At 36.2% G+C, this 22,414-nt stretch overlaps 2 protein-coding genes across 13 annotated transcripts in view; one reads left to right on the top strand and one right to left on the bottom strand.

Annotated features, from left to right (window-relative positions):
* RAD52 (RAD52 homolog, DNA repair protein) overlaps positions 1-22,414 on the bottom strand; it is a 493,030-nt gene that overhangs the window by 225,777 nt on the left and 244,839 nt on the right. The gene's annotated exons all lie outside the window — the stretch shown is intronic.
* ERC1 (ELKS/RAB6-interacting/CAST family member 1) overlaps positions 1-22,414 on the top strand; it is a 402,974-nt gene that overhangs the window by 149,863 nt on the left and 230,697 nt on the right. For all 11 annotated transcript variants that reach the window (XM_084878772.1, XM_084878773.1, XM_084878770.1 and 8 more), the window contains one exon: positions 2,717-2,910. In XM_084878772.1, the coding sequence (XP_084734898.1) occupies positions 2,717-2,910 (194 nt within the window). The remainder of the gene's footprint in view (positions 1-2,716; positions 2,911-22,414) is intronic.

Here is a 22,414-nt window from a genome sequence, read left to right as displayed (position 1 = left end):
TGTCCCTAACCCCTCTACCTGCCTGCTTGATCGATCCTAACCTATCTGCCTGCCTGCCTGATTGCCCCTAACTGCCTCTGCCTTCTTGCTTAATCACCCCTAACTGCCCTCCCCTGCCTGTCTGATTTTGCCCCCAACTGCCCTTCCCTGCCAGCCTGATATATCCCCCAAGGTGACTATATTGTCCAGGTGTTGGCGGGACAGTCCTGATTTCTAACAATTTTGCCGCGTCCTGTGGCGTTTTAAAAAAGTTCCGATTTTTGGAAAGATTGGAAACTTTGGAAAGCTTCTTTCCAAAAAATTAGGACTTTTTTAAAATGCTGCTGGACGCGGGGAAAATTGTTAGAAATCAGGACTATCCCGCCAACACCTGGACAATCTGGTCACCTTACCCAAGAGCCCTCCCATGCTGGCCTGATCTCGCCCCCAACTACCCTTCCCTGCCAGCCTGATCGCCCTTAACTGCTTCTGCCTGCCTAATCACCCCTAACTGCCCTTCCCTGTTGGCCTGATCTCGCCCCCATCTGCCCTCCACTGCAGACCTGATTTTGTCCCCAACTGCCTTCCTCTGCTGGCCAATTTGGTTCTGATTGGTCAGTTTCTATGCCAGTCAGCGTCTCTGGGCCTATTAACGGGAACTGATAAAAAAAGGCAGGGCTAATCAGCAGCCCATGTGGAGGCCTGGAGAAAAATAGAGGTGTGGCTGCTGGCCAGGCCTGGAGAGAAAGAGAGAGGCAAGTGCTGATCAACAGCTGCCACACAGGCTATGGATCAGACCTTGATTCTCTCTTCAGGCCTCTCTCCAGGCCTGATTCATAGCCACCACAGCAGTCAGTGCTGGGTTGCCACAGCAACCCAGCACTGACTGCAGGACTGACTTCCAGTTGGTTGAGCCTCTGGTTGTGACGGACCCAGGGTTTTTATATATTAGGATTTTAATTCTCACTTGAGGATTTTTTCCCATTGATTTTTAGAGAGTGGAAAGGAGAAGGGGGAGGAGAGGAGAGAGGGAAAAAGAAACATTGACGTGAGAGAGACACATTGATTAGTTAACTCCTGCATGTGCCCGACCAAGGGTGGGGATTGAACATGCAGCTCAGGTACATACCCTTGAAGGGGAATCAAACTGGCAACCCTTTGATCTGGAAGATAATGCTCCAACCACTGAGCTAAACTGGACAGGGCTGCTTCTTTCTTTTTAATCTTTTTTAAAAATATATATTTTATTGATTTTTTTACAGAGAGGAAGAGAGAGGGTTAGAGAGTTAGAAACATCGATGAGAGAGAATCATCGATCAGCTGCCTCTTGCACACCCCCCATATGCCCTTGACCGGAATCGAACCTGGGACCTTTCAGTCCGCAGGCCGATGCTCTATCCACTGAGCCAAACCGGTTTAGGCTCTTTTTAATCTTTTATCATGATGATTCTACAGCTGATCATTTTATGATCTCTGATATTTTAGACTTAATATTTAGGGTCATGGAAAAAAAAGTTATTTTTGGGTAGAAGAAGTTGAAGGCTTTCTCCAACTGTGACTTATGTTTCTACCCATGGCAATTTTCACTTCATATTTTTCCTTGATTCTGGATGAGTGCTCCTTTTTTATTTTAATTAATTACTGATGCTTTCCTACTATATTGCTTCCATAATACCCTATTTCAAGAAAGTTATTGCTATGGTAGTTTTCTATTTCTTTTGTTGTTGTTGTTTTTTCAAATTTTATTTATTTCAAAGAAAAGAGAAAGGGAGAGAGAGATAGAAACATCAGTGATGAGAGAGAATAATTGATTGGCTGCCTCCTGCATGCCTCCTACTGGAGATTGAGCCTGCAACCTGGGCATGTGCCTTGACTGGGAATCAAACCATGACCTCCTGCATCATAAGTTGATGCTCAGCCACTGAGCCATATGACCCATCCTGTTTTGTTTGTTCTTCATGTCTTTTGTCATGTCTTTTGTGCCTTGTCTGTTTTAATTGAACATTTTATATGATTTTATTTCTTTACTCTCTTAGCATATTTGTATTTCTTAAAAAAAAGATTGTCCTATAACATACATTTTTGACTCTTTTTTCATATTTATTGAGATAGAATTGATAAATAAAAATTATATATCTTCAAGGTATACATGATTGATATATCTATAATTGTAAAATGATTACCCAATAAGCTAATTAACATATCCATCATCATATATATTTACCTTTTTTTGTGTGGTGAGAACACTTTTTCCTTTTTAATAAAAGAGATAAATTGTCTTGTAACACCGGTGAAGCTGTCTGTCTCTGTTCTTTTGTTTTTTAGGAGGTTCATGTTAATTGATTCACTTTCTTTACTAGTAAGCAGTCTATTCAGATTTTCTATTCATTGTTCAGTTTTAGAAGGTTGTATGTTTATAGGAATTTATTCATTTCCTCTTAGATGTATAATTTGTTGGTGTATAATTTTACATAGTAGTCTCATGATCCTTTGTATTTCTCTAGTACCACTTGTAACTTCTCTTTTATTTCTGATTCTACTTATTTGAGTACTCTCTTTTTTTTTTTTGACTAGTCTAGCTAATGGTTCATCTATTTTGTTTATCTTTTCAAAGAACCAGCTCTTATCTTGATTGATCTTTCCTATTGTCTTTTTTAGTTTTTATTTCACTTATTTTTTATCTGATCTTTATACATTGTATGTATATCTGATAGAATTTGAACACTTTTCTTTGTAGGCACATGAGGCAACATTGGAAGCTAGAGCTAGTCCAGAGATGAATGACCGAATACAGCAATTGGAGAGAGAGATTGCCAGGTACAAAGATGAATCTAGCAAGGCCCAGGCAGAAGTTGACCGCCTCTTGGAAATCTTGAAGGAGGTGGAAAATGAGAAGAATGACAAAGATAAAAAGATTGCTGAGTTGGAAAGGTAAGAAAAGGGAAGCTGAATAAGGTTTCACTTTTTTGGAAAGCTCTAAAGTATCGTTTTAAAAACTTATATACTTTTGAGGGTATGCTCTTCAGTATATCTGCTTCTCTGAATGTAGGTTCATGAGTGCCTGATGTTACTTTATTATCCACTTTTTTCTAAGTCAGTGTAAATTCATTGTTTAGTCTCTAAAAGGCAACACAGAATGGGAATAAATTGGGAGCCATGGACTTCATCATTATTGGTTAAAAAAAGCATTCATTGATTAATAAATTAAAATTTTTTACTGGTTAATCAAAAGAGTATAAAAAGCCATTTGCTTCTTAATTATTTATCTATGTAAAGAACAAATGAGCCTCAAGTTCAAGGAGTTAATACTTTTCATTGGTTCACACCTGTGTGTTGAACTGATGGTCCTTTGGGCTATGTATTTTTCAACTTTTACAATTTGTATTGTAGAAAAGCAGGCTATTGCATACATCAGTGCATAGACCAAATTTAGAAGAAGGAGTATATTTTGAAGGCAATTTAGGAGACCTAGATATGATATTTATGAGCTCTGACTTTGAATTCTTCAAAATATGCTGTGTTTGAACAGATTTAGTCAGTTCTCTTGGAATTGTTTTTTTCTTTTTTTTTTCTTTTATTAGGGTGTATTATACTAGAGACTAAGCTTATGCCTTTTGACTTCTTTACACCTACCACATAGTTAACATAAATTCACAAGTTTGTAGAAACAGTTCTTCCAGTAGAACTTCATTAATCACCCGTATTCTTCTGAACAGTCAGAAAAACTGACAGTGACAGAATGAAGTCACTAATCTATATGGTTCTTTGGAGCCTGATTCTTAGAAATATTTTTATTTTTATTTTCTTGAAGGTTGGAAAGTATTAGACTATTTTCACAAGTTGTTTTATTAAGTTGTAATTTTTTGGATTAGTGGTAGACCTGATATTTTCCTCTAGAAGTTATTATCATATTCTATATTCATAGAAGTTTGATTTTTTTTTTCAAGAAACTAAAAAAAACAAGTTTAACCCTCACAATTTTCTTTCCTATTCTGAAAGTGGTGTATATCACTTTGATTTCAACTAGAGAGGTATAACTAATAGGAGAAATACATACATACATACATACATACATACATATGTATGATGTACACCATGTATATGTTTATTACAAAGAATCATAGTGTGTGTATATATATATGTATGTGTGTGTGTGTATACTTATACATATGTCTATGTAAATACTAGAGGCCTGATGCATGAAATTCACGCACTGGAAGGGGGGTTTACTCTGCGTAGCCTGTGCCCTCCCACAGTTGGACCCTTTGGGGGATGTCCGACTGCCAGTTTAGGCCAGATTCCCCTGGGGAACAGGCCTAAGCCAGCAGTCAGACATCCCTCTTGCTGTGCGGGATCCCTTGCTCCTTACTGCCTGCCTGTTGGCTCCTTACTACTTGGCTCACTGCTTCTTAGCGCTGCTGCGGAAGCAGAAGGGCTCCCGCCACCACTGCTGTGCTTGCCAGCTTTTGGCTGAGTGGCGCTCCCCCTGTGGGAGTGCACTGACCACCAGGGGGCAGTTCCTGCACTGAGCGTCTGCCCCCTCCTGTTCATTGTGCATCATAGCGATTGGTCATTCTGCATTCTGGTTGTTCTACCGTAATAGTCCCTTAGGCTTTTATTATATAAATGCACATACATACACACATATAAATAAATTTATTACAAATAGTTGTCTTGCATTATTGTCAGGGGGCTAGCTAACCAAGTATGAAATCTGTCAGGAAGAGATCGCTGGCAGGATAAAGCTCCCATGGTCATGGGGCATAATTGTAGTCCACAGGCAGAATTTTTTTTTCTCTTGGAGAACCCTCAGCCCTGCTTTTAGTGTCTTTGTAAGGATTCATTATGCCCACTCCCATGATCTGGGATAATATCATTTACTTAAATAGATTACAGATTTTAATTATATGTGCAAATTACCATCACAGCAACACCCAGGTTAGTGTTTAAGTAACTGGGCCCTGTAGCACTGCGAAGTTGACACTTCAAGAAAGCCATTGGTTCTGAATAGTCTTTTCAGATCAATTTAAGGAAAACAACCACAATAACACAATAAAACAAAAAACTAGAACTTCACATGTTCTCATATAACTAGATCAATTCGGATTAGCTTCAGGAACCCTGAATGTAATTGAAAAATTCTAACGCAAGCATATTAAAGGTTTTTTTTTTGTTTTTTTTTTAAAAGCTTCATAATAAATGGACTTTTCTTTGGCCTAATGTTTAACATATTTAGTAATGTACTAAAATTCTGATAGAATTCTGATATTAACATCTTTTCAGACTCACAAAAGAATTGTTCCTTGTCTGTGTTTTCACTCATGCTATTCCTTTTAGCTAAATACTCATGTTATGGCAGTATACTGGAAGAATTGTTCCCCATGTCATATGTTGGGTTTTGCTTCATAATACAGATAAATTAATGAACCCACAGAGTTCTGTTTTTGCAGCAGAAATCCTCACTTCATTCTAATATGAGGGTTACTTAGGTTAGATTCAATTTATCATTCAGAAACTTTTACATGTAGAGAATGGCAATCACCTTCTGATTTTCATATAGTGTAGGTATCAAGGATTGCCTTTGGCTTATAAAAGTTAGGAATTTTCATTGATCTAAAGAAGAATAGAATATATTATTGTATAACCTAACAAATTGCTAGAAAATAGTAATTTACTGTGTTCCTCAAATTGTGGGAATATGAAAACTAGGATTTTAATGAATATAGGTTTCATATTGGGGTGATTTAAAATTTAGCAGAGGGTTTAGCAAATGAGAAGAAAGGACATACTTTCTTGTATGTCCTTTAATCTTTGAAAACCCTGAAATTTTTTTTATTCCTTATTCCTTTTGCTTGGTTACCCGCCTTTTAAATATGCATCTCTAAAAACACCAGTATTGATATGATTTTTAGTGATATTCACCTGATAATATTTTCCATTGATTTTTAGAGAGGGAAAGACAGAGAGAAACATCAATATGAGAAAAACACATTGATTGGTTGCCTCCTGCATGAGCCCCAACCAGGGACTGGGCCCGGGAGGACCCTGCAACCGAGATATGTGCCCTTGACCAGGACCGAACCCTTCAGTCTGCAAGCCAATGCTCTATCCACTAAACCAAGCCAGCTAGGGTATGCTATAATGTTCTTACAATTTAATATAATTTAGTTGGATTACTTTTCAATCTGCAGGGTAAATAAAATATAGATAACTGTTTTTCCTGTTTTGTCACAATGAAATACCAGTTTTAACTCTTATTTTTACAGTTTAACATTTCTGGAACTAGAATACATATATGAATAATGGCATAGCATAATTGCCTTGATATAATTTATTTTCTTTCTTAATGATGCATAAAGTAATGGTAGAACTTCTATTCTTACTAAATTGATATTAAAGGTGCATGCAAAGAGAGTGGATAAAATTCTTTCACTGAATGTGAGAGTGGAAGAAAGTATTTTAAGCCTCGCCAGTGTGGCTCAATGGTTGAGCATTGACCTATGAATCTGGAGGTCATGATTCAGTTCCCTGTCAGGACACATGCCTGAGTTGCAGGCTTGATCCCAAGTGTGCGATGTGCAAGATGCAGTAGATCAGTGATTCTCTCTCCTCATTTGATGTTTTTATCTCTCACTCCCTCTTCCTTCCTCTCTGAAATAAATAAAAATATATTTTAAAAAGTATTAACATATTAACATTATTTTCTCATGTATTTTATTTAAAATGTGTGTAACCAAATTAATATATTTATTGTTACAATTAGATATGTAAATATTTTATCTATATCCTGAAAGTTTATCCTATATAATAAAGAGATAATATGCAAATTAACCCTCACACCTTCACAAGATGGTTGCCTACGGCCATGCCTGCAGGGGGTTAGTGAGGTACAACCAAACAATTGAATAAGCAGGCTGCATGGGGTGACCAGGCCTGCAGGGATGTTAGTAAGGGACAACCAAATGACTGAACAAGCAGGCTGTGTGGGGTGACCAGGCTGGCGGGGGGTGGGGGAGTAGTAAGAAGTGACAGGCCAGTTGGGGGGAGGGAGGGAGGACAGTTAGGGGTGTCCGGTCAGCAGGGGGGGCAGTTGGAGGTGATTAGGCTGGCAGGTGGGGGGGTGGTGAGGGGTGACTTGACCAGTGGGGAGGGGCAGTTGGGAGCGACCTGGCTGGCAGCGGGGGACAGTTAGGAACAACCAGGCTGGCAGGGGGAGGCAGTTAGGGGTTGATCAGGCTGGCATGCAGGGGCAGTGAGGGGTGATCAGGCCGGCAGAGGGGGTCAGTTAGAAGCCACCAGGCAGGCAGGCAGATGAGTGATTAGGAACTAGTGGTCCAGGATTGTGAGAGGGATATCCAACTGCCAGTTTAGGCCCAATCAGTCGGACATCCCCTGAGGGGTCCCAGATTGGAGAGTGCAGGCTGGGTTGAGGGGGGAATCTCCCCCACCCCCCGCATGTACAAATTTTGTGCACTGGGCCTCTAGTTTATTTATTAAAAAATCTAAATTTTTTTTTAATCTTTTCATTGGGAAAATGGGCTTTGTTTGTGATTATTTTATATTGATATCATAGTATATGGGCATCTATGGCACAGTGTAACCTGAAATGTAAACCTATGTATTTAGTTTTCGTATTTGTAAGTATATCTTCATAAGAAACTCTTGAATTGATAGTCCGTTTAATGTCTTAAAATATCTTCCATATAGAAATTAATATTAATCTGTATATAGGTTTGGCATAAATTAGTATGCAATTTATGTGGAAAATGGTTCCTTAGAGAATAATTTTTTATTTTAAAATTTATGATTATAGATTTGATTCATGAAGTACAGTGTCAGAGAATATAGCCTTAATATATTGTAGTTGAACAGAAATGACTGGTGCTTCTATGATGGTTGTGTGTCCCTGGTTGATGGAGAATAAACTGTGTTTAAAAGAAAAACAAAAGAAAAAAGAAAAGAAAGATGCTGAGTCACAACTGAACATGACTGGTTCCTTATCTGGTCCTGCTTACTTTAGCTTGCTTTCTGGGAACTGCTTGTTTCTTCTTGTTTCTTAAATTTCACTGATTTAATTTAAAAGAAGAATAAATTACACAGCTTTACATAGTCAATTCTGAGTAAAAGTTTTTTGTGGGTACAGCACCTTGTAATAATATGTTGCTACAGTCTTGATAGGAATTTAATAGTACTTAAATTTTTAATTAAAAGTATATACACTAGAATTATATGTTGTCTTTTTATGTGCATATATTTCTTCTAAATTAATTTCCCCAAAGCTACAGTTTGATGCCCAAGTGAAATATGGCTCATGAACAGTAAAATAGATAAAAAGATTCTTAAAGTTGCTCACTGTTGACAGGAATAAGCTTATTTTTTAAAAATGTATTTACCCATGTCTTATATAAAGCCTTGCATCTATAGATTTCAGTTAGTGTCATTGTTGATCTGAAATAATTCTAAATTACTTCATCATAACCAGTAAAAAGATAATTGGGACAATCATTTACCCTCTTTTTAACTTTGAATATTGTATTCTACACTGTATTATATGTGCCAAAGTGTCTTGGATTTTTATAGATAGACATCTATAAGCATCACAAAACATTTAAAGTATGCCTTGATATTATGTCAGCAAACTTATATTCTTATCCTAGATCTACCACTTACTCACTGTGATTGTGAGGAATTTAGAATTTTTCTTTGTTTTTCATTTTTTTATGTTATATAATGAGGATAAAAATCTTATTTCATTATTCTCACGACTTTTAAAAATTTGTTTTAAGTACTGAAACATTAGAAAAAATTAAAATACAAATTGAAATGGTGCTTGCATTCAGAAATATGTTTAAGTAAAATTTAGATCTTGAAGATAATATTGATGACACTGGCCATTAAAAATCTAAGTATCTGTAGGATAATAGTAATTTCAGTGGCAGTGATTTAGTTTTGAAAAGGTAAACTGTCTATTATAAAAAGTAATAATGAATCACAGGTTTCATGCTGTGTAGGAGTATTAAGCATGGCTACTTTGTTCTTTTACTGCTGAGCAGTATTGAAAAGGAATTGATGTTTATAGAGCCTTATATTTTTTCCTATTGCTTTTAGATTGCACCATTTGAGGTGAAATTTGGTAGGTTTGAAGTGAAAAATAATGCTTGCATTTGGGGGGTAATTGTAGATTTCACATTTGAGAAAATTGTATCGAATTCTTCCAAATAAATTAGAGTCCTGTATTCTACAAAATATCCAAAGTTGTCAGTGTTTTTCTGCATTTGCTTATGGGTAACTTGGATCCAAGAAATAGAGTGGGGTGGGTAGAGGAGTAGTCACTTATAAGGTGTGTATAACTAAGCTGCCAGAGTTGTGAAATCACTTAGCTACTTAGATGGAAAGGGGGAGCATTAACTTTCTCTTCTTTTTCTTGGGGTTTACTAGTTTTTTCCCTGTCCCAGAAAGTGGCAAGTTTTAGATAAAAAAATTTTTCTGTAGAAACTACATTAAGGTATAGTGATGTAACCTAATGTAAAAATACATTTGTTGAGAGTTGAAAATCTGAAATTACTAATTTTTTAGTGCCTGTGAAGAATCTACGACTCCTTCCCCTTCTTTAATCTTGTCCTTTGCTTGTCTATATCTGTGGATAATATTATTCTTGAATATGGTTTTTATTAATTCTTTCTAACTTTCTCTTTCACATTTTCTTCCTGGATTTGCTGTTTCCTTCAGTCTCACCTCAAGGTCAGTATGATTGTACTAAAACAAAGACTTTTGATAGAGCATTGTATGCAAACATTATTTTGAGCTGAAATGATAGAACTTATTCCAGGAAAGCAATGTCTAGAAATCTAGTTAAAAGTACATAAAATGCCAGGAGTTTTTAGTTTACAGAAAAGTGAACTGAAAGTTCTTTGCTTCAGAAGACAGTAAGGAGAGTCAGAAAGCGACAGTCAAACCAGCCACATTGTGACTGGAAGAGAAATGAATGTGAAAGGAGCCACCAGGGGAATGAGGAGGAAAAAATATATTGTTTTAATTTAAATAAAATCTCATCATTATATTAGCAGGTGCAGCATGAATGATGAAGGGAAAGTTGCACAGTGTGAAGAACCTTTGAATTATTTCACATACACAAACCTACACACATATCTTTAAATTTTGAGTTTGTTTGGTGATTCTGCTAATGGTTGAACTAGTGATAATAAAAACAACTACCTCTACTGCTGTTTACATGTATCAGCGGTACTGTGGTAGAAGCTTTACATTTTTATGAGTAAGTAAATTAGTAAGAGAAGCTTGCAGAAAAGAACTGAAAACCTGCATTTAAAAGTTACTGGTTTTGCATATGATAATGTAAATGAAAGTGAGCATTTCTGATAGGGTTTGGAAAATGATATTGTTAATACCATATGCATTTTATGTAGTGGCTCTTCTCTAATAATAATGTCATATATATTTACTATTTAGAAAAACTCCTGTCTGATTTACAAATAGCTTTGGGTTTACCCCCGGCAGATTATTCTAATGAACTGTAAATAGGGAATGTGATTTCTCTAGGGTCAACCACTAGTAAGTGATGATACTTGAATTTGATGCCAGATCTTCTCATTTCAATCTCAGAGCTATTTATGCACTGTAGCCTAGGAGTTAGAATATGAGGCGTGAAACCCCAGATTGCTTGAATTTTCTTAGGTAGATTTCTTATCTGTTAAATTGGGATAGTTATCTAATATAAAGGATTATTGTAAACATTGCATGAGTTCAAACAAAGAGCACTTAGAACAGTGTCTGGCACAAGGTAAGAAGTCAATAAATGTATCTATTATGATTACTCCTTTTTGCCTTTTCCATGGAGTCCTATTTGATCCAGGTTATCATAGCGTGATGTCAAGCGTTTCAGGTTCTTTAAAGCACTATACTGATTACATTAATCTATACTACTGTCAGTGCAAAGTAGAATTTCAGTGCAGAGTTGTGTATGTGTAGAAAATGAGAAAAGAACACATATTTCTTCTTTGTTGATATTTTAAGATTCCATTTATCTTTTTAGATGCTAAAATTTTTGTGATAGGTAGAAAGATGAAGGTGAGGCTATTTAAAAACAAGATTCTCTTTCCTATTTCTACTCCCTGACATTTGTCTCTGTATTTAAATTGCAAACTTTAATGATATTTCTGAAAAATTCCCTTATCTTTGAATCTTTTTAAAAATATATATTTTAATTGATTTTTTTATAGACAGGAAGGGAGAGGGATAAAGAGTTAGAAACATCGCTGAGAGAGAAACATGGATCAGCTGCCTCCTGCACACTCCCTTCTGGGTATGTGCCAGCAACCAAGGTACATGCCCTTGACTGGAATCAAACTTGGGATCCTTGAGTCCACAGGCTGACACTCTATCCACTGAGTCAAACTGGTTAGGGCTCTTTGAATCTTTTAAAAATAAGCCATTTGTGGAGTGTAAATACATTAAAAAAAAACAGAATAAGACCCTCTTGCGTGAATAATTATTATACTAATCTAATTCATGAAGGTGGTTCTTCAGTCAGATCTACACTGTCTTTTTTTCTTTCTCTCTTAGCCACTCATCTTTACTTTCCTTTTGCTTCAATGAAATGAATGTTCCAGCTTTTTGCCAAGGCTACATCTTGCCATTTTCTTTATCCCTTACTAGTTAAAAAAACCCCAACTTGCTCCAAAAATCAGATCTTTCTTCTTATTTCCTTATATCCTCTTTTTTTTCCATAGATTCTCTCAAACATAAAACATATCCTCTTTTCCCCTAACTCTTAAAAAGAAATGTAAAAAATACTTCCAGTGTCTTTTCCTTGGCTTCAGTTTACTACCGTATCTTAATTTTACCTTTAACATTTTTCAATTTATTTGCACAGTTATGAAACCATCATTTATTCTTGCTGCCTCCACTTTCATACTTCCATATATTTTCCAAACCAGTGTAATTTGGATTCTCCTCTCACTCCTGAACCAAAATTGCTTCAGGATTTTAGGTGTCAAAGGATATTAGGTGCCAAATTCATTGACCTTTTTTGTGTTGGTCACACTGATGTTTTGGGGTGTTAGATATTATTGACTATCTTCGTTCCTTATAGAAACTGTTCTTTTATAGTTTGTGACATGTTTTCTGCTACATCTTTTACTATCTCATTGACATTTTTTAGTCTGTTTTGCTTTTCTTCTTTTACAAGTTTCTTAACTTTTGTTGTTTCTCATGTCCTTGAGAAATATTCCTTTCATCTATATTGTTCACAACCTACCTTGTTACCATGTCACTCAGTTCTTTTTTTTGTTTTTAATTTTCATGAAACTCCTATTTCAAAAAAACTATATACATTGCAGAAAAAATCTTAGTGTTTGCAATTAAAATAGCAAGCACAAATACTGTATTTCAAAAGTGATTTGTCCATATTCTTCTCTAAAAATTTAATCTACATACTACAGTCTGAAATTATTTGGAATTATGTAATTAAAAATGTAAAAAAAATCAGCTTTAGTAAAAAAGTATAATGAAGGCCTTTGCCTTGTTTTTGGAGAACCTTCATCTCTAACTTAAGCTTCAAGTGGACTCATATTTTTACTGGAAAGTTTTATTGTTTTCCCCCATATTTTGTTCTTTTCATGACAGGTGTGTTTTTTTTTTGTTTTTTTTTTTTCCAATTACAGTTGACATTCAACATTATATTAGTTTTAGATGTATAGTATAGTGGTTAGACATTTATATTATTTATGAAGTGATTCCCCCACCTAGCACTATATTATAATATTATTGACTATTTCACCCTGTGCTCTACTTTATATCCCCGTGTTTGCTTTGTAACTACCAATTTGTATTTCTTAATCCCTTTTCCTTTCCCTTTTTTCCCCCTAACTCCCCTCCCATTTGACAATCATCAGTTTGTTCTATGTGTCTATGAGCCTCTTTTTATTTTATTTTGTTCTTTAGATTTCACATATAAATGAAATCATAAGGTATTTGTTTTTCCTTGTTTGACTTATTTCACTTAGCATAATACCCTCTAGGCTCATCTATGTTGTTGCAAATGGTAAGATTTCATCTTTTTTTAATGCTGAGTAATATTCCAGCTTAATATTTTTTATTCAAATGTCTATTGATGGGCACTTAGGTTGCTTCCATATCTTGGCTATTATAGATAATGCTGGTCCCATGTGCACTTGAAAAGACTGCATATTCTGTTGCTTTTTGGTGAAATGCACTAAAAATATAAATTAAATTCATCTGGTCTTACATGGCATGGCAAATTTTGATCTAAGTGTCTTCAAACAAAACTAAAATTCTTATGGAAAGGCTCAAGAAAAATTTGTCCATGGAAACCTTTATGTTTACATAGTTCTCGGAGTTTCAAGTTATGTTAATGAAAATATTACTAGAGGAGTGGTGCCTGGGCTTGAAGGGCATCTGTGGAGTGAGCGGAGTCCCTCTGGCAGGTGGGGCCTCTCAGCCTGGCCTGCAGGGATTGGGCTGAAACCAGCAGCCCAACATTCCCCAAGGGATCCCGGAGTGTGAGAGGGCACTCTGCAAAGTTGCTGTTGCTTAGCAGCTCTTGTGTTGAGTGTCTGACCCCTGGCGGTCAGTGTGTGTCATATCTACCTGCCACTTATCCTTTTATATATATAGATAGACTATAGGCCCGATGTAAAAAATTCATGAACACAGGGGGCGGGGGGTTGTCCCTCAGCTTGCCCAGCACCCTCTCGCAAACCAGGACATCCCTCTCGCAATCTGGGACAACTGGATCCAATCTGCTCACCTGCCTGCCTGCCTGCCTCATCACCCCTAACCACTTGCCTAATCACCCCAAACCACTCGGCTGCCTGCCTGATCACTCCTAATCATTCTGCCTGCCTGCCTCATCATCCCTAACCATTCTGCCTCCCTGATCGCCCCTAACGGCTCACCTACCTGCCTGATTGCCCTAACCCTCTCTGCTTTGGGCCCTGCTCTGTGTAGCAGCTTCGTCTGGAAGGTCTTTTGGCTATCCAGTCTCATTAGCATATTACCCTTTTATTATTATAGATTAACTGGTTCACTTTAGTAGTTTTTTTTAATCCTCACCCAAGGTTCTTTTTACTGATTTTAGAGAAAGGAAGGGAGAAAGACAGACAGAGAGACAGAGACATTGATTGGTTGTCTCCCTTTTGTGCTCTGACCAGGAATCACATCTGCAATCTGGTTATGTACCCTGACCCAGAATGGAACCCACAACCTTTTTGGTGAACTGATGATGTTCTAATCAACTTAGCCATCCAGCCAGTGCCATTTAGTAGTTTTTACAGTAAATGCCGTTAAACTAATACTTATTTCCAAATAAGTTTATTTTCCAAGGCACACAAAATAAAATACGTTGTATTTTTTCAGTGGCAAAGATAGTTTGGCTTAATATGTAAAGAAGCCTCTATTATTATAGTATATGCATCTTGCCACTTTATTTTTTTAAATTTTTATTTATTTATTTTTTAAAATATATTTTATTGATTTTTGATAGAGAGGAAGAGAGAGGGATAGGAAGTTAGAAACATCGATGAGAAAGAATCATCGATCAGCTGCCTCTTGCACACCCCCTACTGGGGATGTGCCCGAAACCAAGGTACATGCCCTTGACCAGAATCGAACCTGGGACCTTTCAGTCCGCAGGCCGATGCTCTATCCACTGAGCCAAACCGGTTTCAGCTGCATCTTGCCACTTTAATTATGGTTTTGCCAAATCCAATTGAGTAGGGATTTTCTTTGGTTCTCTGTTGCTTTGCCACACACATTTTCATATTCCATGGCATAATAGTCAATAGTGTTGTGCCATATCCTTGGTTATTTTTTTTCAGACTTTATAAATTGATTTTGAATATAAAAACAGTGCTGAATTCTCATCTTTACCCAATTTGGAAAATGTCCATCCTCAGTTTTTAAAGTCCTTCCTTGACGTGATATCTCTTGCTAGCTGGCACCCCATTTCTCTCTTCTCAGCAAATCTAGTTAAAAGAACTAACAGTAATTGGTATTTGCATTTTCTAACCTTTCTTCAAAGTTCTTTAAAGTGAGCTTCTATTTTAAAAATCTATTTTCATTATTTCCCTGAAACTGAGTTTGTTAAAGTTATGAATAACACACACACACACACACACACACACACACACACACACACGATACATGGACAGGTCCAAAGATCACTTGATTGCCATCTTTTTTTTTTTTTTTTACCTTGCCCCTGTTCTACGCACTCTCTTCTTTGAAATGTTGTTTTCATTTTGTATCTCTGACCTCAGATTCTCCTTATTCCCCTCTCCCCTCTTTCATTTGTCATTCTTTCTCTATTACCATTTCTGGTTTCACTATATTCTCCTAGGTCTCTGAAGGGTTCCATTCTCAGCCATGTTCTTTATATATATATATATATATATATATATATATATATATATATATATATACTTTCTCAGAATATGTCTTCAAGTCTCATGACTTTCACTATCTTCCATATAATGATAGTTTCCAAATTAATTAATTTAACACATACACACACCCTTCTAGAGTAATATACTAATAATTATATGATGTATATAACTTTGCCCAGAACAGATCTCTTGATTTTATTTCTCTTAAAACTCTCACCCACTAATATTTCCTAGTTCAATAAATGGGGAATGAATCACTACCTAATTCTTTGTATTCAAAGGAACCACCGAACTAATTTTTTATTCTTTTCTCCTCCCACTTCTCACATTAAGTCCTATCACATCTCACAAATAGATCTGAAATTTCTCTCTACCTTCCTCTGTGAACCATTCTCTCTTGCTCAAACTACTTGCAGTAGCTTTCTAGCTGTTATTCTTGCTTATATCATGCTCCTCCACTAGTCACTTCTCCATGGCACCTTGACTGAACTCTTAAAACTTAAAGCAGATGATCTCACTTCTTGCTTAAATCTTTGCAGTGCTCTCCCCTGGCTGTGATATATAAGACTCTGCACCATTTGCCTTTTTGCCACTTCTGTGACCCCACCACCTGCTGCCGCCCCTTTACCATATCAAGTTTTTTTTAAGTAAGCCAAATTCTTTCAAAACATGTGTACTTATGTTCTCTGCCTCCCAATCTTTACATGGCTTACTTCACATCCTTCATGGCAGTTCCTCAGTAATGTCTTCCCCAACTGCTGTAGCTAAATATACTGCCCTGTCACTTCCACAGTCTCCATCGCATAGCACATGTCACTGTGCAATGAGATGCTTGTTAGTTTGTGTTGTCTGCCTTCCCCTTTTGATAAGTTCTATGAGGACAGTGAGGTTGTATTCTGTTCTCTTAAACTATGTGGCCCTTAGTTGGCAGTCCATATGTATTTGAATAAATGAAGGCCAATTCTTTTCAGAACAGTTTGACAACTGAGTTGAAAATGCATACTGGTTTTTTAAATTGAATTTATTGCGATGAAATTGGATTACAAAAACATACAGATTTCAAGTGTACAGCTCAATAAAATGTCATCTGCATACTGCATCATGCACTCATCAGCCCAAGGAAAGTCTCTTTCCATCCCTATCTTCTCCCCTTTTGTCCACTTCTGCCTACCTCCCACCCCTCTTTCCCTCTGGCTATCACCACAGTTTTCTATGTCTGTGTGTGATATCTATACTAATAATAGAGAAATATGCAAATTATCCATTATAGCATCACATCACGACTGGATCAGCAGGCTGCATCCCCACCCTCTGCTCAGGCAGCTGCAAGGCCTGGGGTAGGATAGGATACAATAGGAGGGGTAATAAAGGAGAGGGAGAAGAAGGCAGGCCTGCATGCAGACAGGCCGAGAGGAGAAACAGAAATATAGAAAGGGAACAAGAAAAAGATGCAGGAATGGAAAAGGGAAGGAAACACAGGGCTGTTCCTTTGTACTTTGTTCTACCAAGGAATTACTTCCTAAAGCAAAAGATTTCAGCAACCTAAAAAGTTCTACACTAGGAATTAGCAAACCACAGCCAACTTGCAGCTTATTTTTATATAGCCTGCAATTTAAGAATGGTTTTTACATTTTAAAATGGTTGAAAAAAACAGAGTATGTGACACAAGTTATCTACACTAATAAAAGAGACAAATGCTAATTGACTGTACCTTCGCTATGCCCACAGCCAATCAGAGGGAGTATGCAAATTAACCCAACAAAGATGGCGGCTAATTTGCATATGCCGAGGGAGGGAGGAGTGTAGACTGAAGACACCATAGAAGGAAGAGGGAGGGAAAGGGGAAAGCAAGGTAGCTGTTGGAGGGTGTGGCGTGGCACGCATCGGTGGTGGTGGTGGTGGTGGCGGCGGCAGCGGCTGCTCAGTGGATAGAGTGTCAGCCCGTGGACTGAAGAAGGGTCCCAGGTTCGATTCCGGTCAAGGACATGTACCTTAGTTGTGGGCTCTACCCCCAATAGGAGACGTGCAGGAGGCAGCTGACCGATGTTTTTCTCTCATCTATGTTTCTCTCTATCCCTTCCTCTCTGTAAAAATCAATAAAATATATATTTAAAAAAATAACAAAATAGGTTCAGAGAAATGGATGCATGGAACAGAATAACAGATCTCAATGTGTGGGGCAGAAAGGACAGGAAGAGATTAACCAAAGAACATATATACATAACATATGGACTCAGACCATAGTATGGGGTGAGGTGGGGGTTGGGTGGAATGGGGCAAAAAAGGGAGAGAATGAAAGGCATCTGTAATACTGTCAACAATTAAAATTTTTTTCCCCCAGCTAACTAAACAAACAAAAATGAGCAAAAAGTTACTTATTCTCAGATATAATTATGATAAAATGTACTGAAGAATGAAATTGACTTTGGATCAAAAGTTTAGCTTATAACATTTGCCTTTTACCAAAAAAAAAAAAAAAAATAGTCAAGTGGTTTTAATTAGGTTTCTTACTCAATATATCTTATTGCTTGAAATAACCAGGCTGCTCTACAGATGTTAATGGTTGCCAGCATTGGATGGAATAATTCACAGCTTGCAAGGTGAAAAGAATTTGCACACCATTAAATTTTTTTTCTGCCTTAAAACAGAGAGCAAAATCTTTGTATGGAATAAGCCATTGTTACGAGAAATTTAATTTTGAAAAGAGCAGTTGACTCATGAACACAAAATTTTGTCTTTGTCTTTTCTGAACAAAGATCTTAATCTATTTTTTCTGTTAGTTGATATGATTGATATCAGGTTAATAGAATTAGAAATATTAGCACAGGAAATTATGCAATGAGGAGATTAAAATATAGACATTAATTCCATTTTTATTTCTCTCAGTGGTAACTGGTTTTATTATATTTCCTGTGGCTGAATCTTTTTGTAGATATAACTAAGATGGCAGAAAGTAAAAATCTGAATTGTGACCTTTTAATAGTATATTAGTGTCACTTCCATCAGACAGTGACTTTTTATCTGATCGTCTACTCTGTGCCATTAATTTGCTATTTAATTTTGAATAAGTTGGATATAATTAAAATTTTATGCTGAAGAAGTATTTAGAATATATATATATATATATATATATATATATATAAAACTTTTTTTTTTTTTTTTGCCCAAAGATAGTTATATCCAAATTATGGAAAAGAAAATGTGTTTTTAAAACCTTTTATAGAGGATTTCAGTTTTGTTTTTGACAATATTATTAACTATATTCTCTGAGAAACCTTTATTACATGGAACAATAAAAATGCCAGATTTTTTCATTAATTTTATAAATATGGTTGAGTGTGAAGAAAGTAAAGAAATTTTAGAGGTAAATATCATGCAAAATACAAAATAGGGTTTATTTCATGATAAAATAGGTTGAACATTAGAAATCTCTAAAGGCTGTCAGTAAATTCAGCATTAATTTACCACTAAAATAGTAGATGCTTTTGGCAGACAAGGACTAGGTAAAAAGTTTCCAAAGAAAAAACTACAGCAAATATTAGTCAGTGGTGAAATGTAAAAGTCACTTTGTTTAGAATCAGGAGAAAGACAAAAATATACCCACTTGCTACTTACTTTTATCATAGTTCTGGAATTTCTAGCAAGTTCAATAAGACAGAAAAAAGAAAGTGTAAATATTAAAAATTAATTATTATGTATTATATTTCTACATGGAAAACCCAAAAGAAGCCACAGAAAAAGTATTAGAATTAGCAGGAGCATTTACCAAGTTTGCCAGATATAAAACCCACATATAGAAATCAAGTGCATATCTATATGCCAGCTAGAAAACATTAGAAAATTTAATTTAAAAATGTCATTGAAATAATATTTTCAGATAAAGATCATTAGTGCATAGAACCATTAGATCAAAGTTGATGAAAGGGTGAACCTAACACACAGAATATAGACCATGCTGTCACTCCCTTCATTCTGATTATTCTTCACTAATGAATAAATAATCAGTGTGGAAACACCATTATTTTATATTTTGACCTAAAATCTTGAAACTGAATCTGTTTAAAGCTGATTTTCAATATCTAACAAAGAAAAAGCATGAGGTAAAGAAACAAATGACACCATGAAGAAACAAACAGACATTGCAAAAAGTGAGTCATTATACAGAACTCACATTTTTTAACAAATCAGTGGTATTAAAAACTGGACAGGGGAGGAAGTGAGGGACTTTTCTTTAGATTAATAGAGACTTGAAGGATTTGACAAATACAGTGCTATGGATTGTGTTGCAAATCTTTTGGATTCTGATTAAAATGAGCCAGTTTAAAAAAATTTTTTATAGAAAACTGGAGAAATTTGCATATAGATATTAAATGATAACAAAGAATTACATGTTAATTTTGTTAGTATTTACATTGTTTAAAAGTACTTTTTTAAGAGTGACACAATGTCTGGAACTTAAAATGACAACAAAACATATAAGGTACCTATGAATTAAATACTGATCTTTTATTGAGGATATTTTAACTTTGTTGAAAGGCTTATAAGGAGAACTAAATAACTGGAGAAATGTGCCATGTTAATGAACTGAAAGACTCAAGAGCATGAAAGTGTCAGTTTTTCCAAAATTGAGAGATTTGGTACAATTTCAATCAAAATCCCAAAAGACTTCTTTGGATTTTGGTTACTGTGGTTGGTTGGTTGACTGGTTTAGTGGAATTTGACAAGCAGTTTGTGAAATTTATAGAAGTGTTAAGGAGCAAGAATAGCCAAGACAGTAAGGCTTTACTTTACTAGATATTAAGACTTATAAAGTAACTAGAGGCCCAGTGCACGAAATTTGGATCGGGCCTAAACAGGTAGTCGGACATCTCTCTCACAATCCAGGACTGCTGTCTTCCAATTGCTTGCCTTTTTGTCTTCCTGATTGTCCCTAACCACTTCTGCCTGCTAGTCTGATCACCTCCTAACCACTCCCCTGATAGCCTGATTCTCTCTTTTTAAAATATATTAATTGATTTTTATTTTTTTTACAGAGAGGAAGGGAGAGAGATAGAGAGCTAAAAACGTCACTGAGGGAGAAACATCGACCAGCTGTCTCTTGCACACCCCATACCGGGGATGTGCCCGCAACCAATGTACATGCTCTTGACCGGAATTGAACCTGGGACCTTTCAGTCCGCAGACCGACGCTCTACCACTGAGCCAAACCAGTTTCGGCTTTTTTTTTTTTTTTTTTTTTTTTTTTTTTTTAAATATATATTTTATTGATTTTTACAGAGAGGAAGTGAGAGAGACAGAGAGCTAGAAACGTCGATGAGACCAGCTGCCTCTTGCACACCCTCTACTGGGGATGTGCCCGCAACCAACGTACATGCCCCTCACCGGAATCGAACCCGGGACCTTTCAGTCCGCAGACCCACGCTCTACCACTGAGCCAAACTGGTTTCAGCTTTTTTTTAAAAAAATATATTTTTTACTGATTTTTTACAGAGAGGAAGGGAGAGAGATAGAGAGCCAGAAACGTCGATGAGAGAGAAACATTGACTAGCCGCCTCCTGCACATCCCCTAACGGGGATGTGCCTACAGCCAACGTACATGCCCTTGACCGGAATCGAACCCGGGACCTTTCAGTCCGCAGACCGACTCTCTACCACTGAGCCAAACCGGTTTCGGCCATATGTCTGCTTTTTGATGCCTGTGGAGTCATGTAGGATTTGTATGATTTTCCATCTTACATTTAAGTCCTTTAGCCATATTGACTTTGTTTTTGTGTATGGTGTAAGTTTGTGATCTAGTTTAATTTTTTTTTTTTTTTTTTTTTTTTTTTTTTTTTTTTTTTGCATGTAGCTCTCCAAATTTCCTAACACCATTTATTAAAGAGACTGTCTTGACTCCATTGTATGCTCTTGCCTCCTTTGTCAAATATTAATTGAGCATAATGGCATGGGTCAATTTCTGGATTCCCTGATCTATTCCATTGGTCTATATGTTTGTCTTTGTGCCAGTACCAGGCAGTTTTGAGAACCGTGGCTTGGTAATATACCTTTATATCTGGTATTGTGATCCCTCCAACTTTGTTTCTAGTAGTTTTTTGATGGAGTCTTCTGGGGTTTTGTATGTACAGTATCATGTCATCTACAAATAAGGACAGTTTTACTTCTGTTCCAATTTGGATGCCTTTTATTTCTTCTCATCTGATCTCTATGGCTAGCACTTTCAGTCTATGTAGAGATTTTATACACGACAGAAGTAGCAATGCATATAGGTTATGCTGTACAATTAGTTATCAATATATATATATTCTTACCTCAGAGCATCCCTGAAAATGAAATTATATCTCTATTTCATACCATATATAACATAAGTTTCAGGTGGATGAATGACTTCAGTGTAAAAGACTAATTTACAACATTTTCAGGGAATATCTTTATGAACTTGAGATGGGAAGATACTGTGGGAAAAAAAGACAAGATTTCAAACCACAAAGGAGAAGATTGATACATTGAAATAATTAAAAATTTTATAAATGAAAGCATGTCATAGTATAAATCAATCAAAGAAGTAATTCATAAATTTGAAGAAAATATTTATGTAGCACATAGCAGATAAAGGATTATGATCCAGAATATATAAAGGACACTTACAAGTCCTTAAGAAAAAGATACCCTTATTGAAAAATGGACAAAACACATAAGTAGCTATTTCACAGAAGTAGAAACAGGAGTGGTCAAATACTAGAAAAAAAGATGTTCAGCCTCAGTAGCCAGGAGCATGCATTTTAAAACTATATGATGTATTTTTAAAATATATATATATTTATTGATTTTTTTACAGAGAGGAAGAGAGAGGGAGAGTTAGAAACATTGATGAGAGAGAATCATCGACCAGTTGCTCTTGCACACCCCCTACTGGTACATGCCCTTAACCAGAATCGAACATGGGACCCTTCAGTCCGCAGGTTGACGCTCTATCCACTGAGCCAAACCGGTTTCGGCAATATATGATGTATTTT

Source organism: Pipistrellus hanaki (assembly GCF_964339955.1).
Source record: "Pipistrellus hanaki genome assembly, chromosome: 3".
Classification (NCBI taxonomy): domain Eukaryota; kingdom Metazoa; phylum Chordata; class Mammalia; order Chiroptera; family Vespertilionidae; genus Pipistrellus; species Pipistrellus hanaki.
This window is presented reverse-complemented; position numbering and strand designations above follow the sequence as displayed.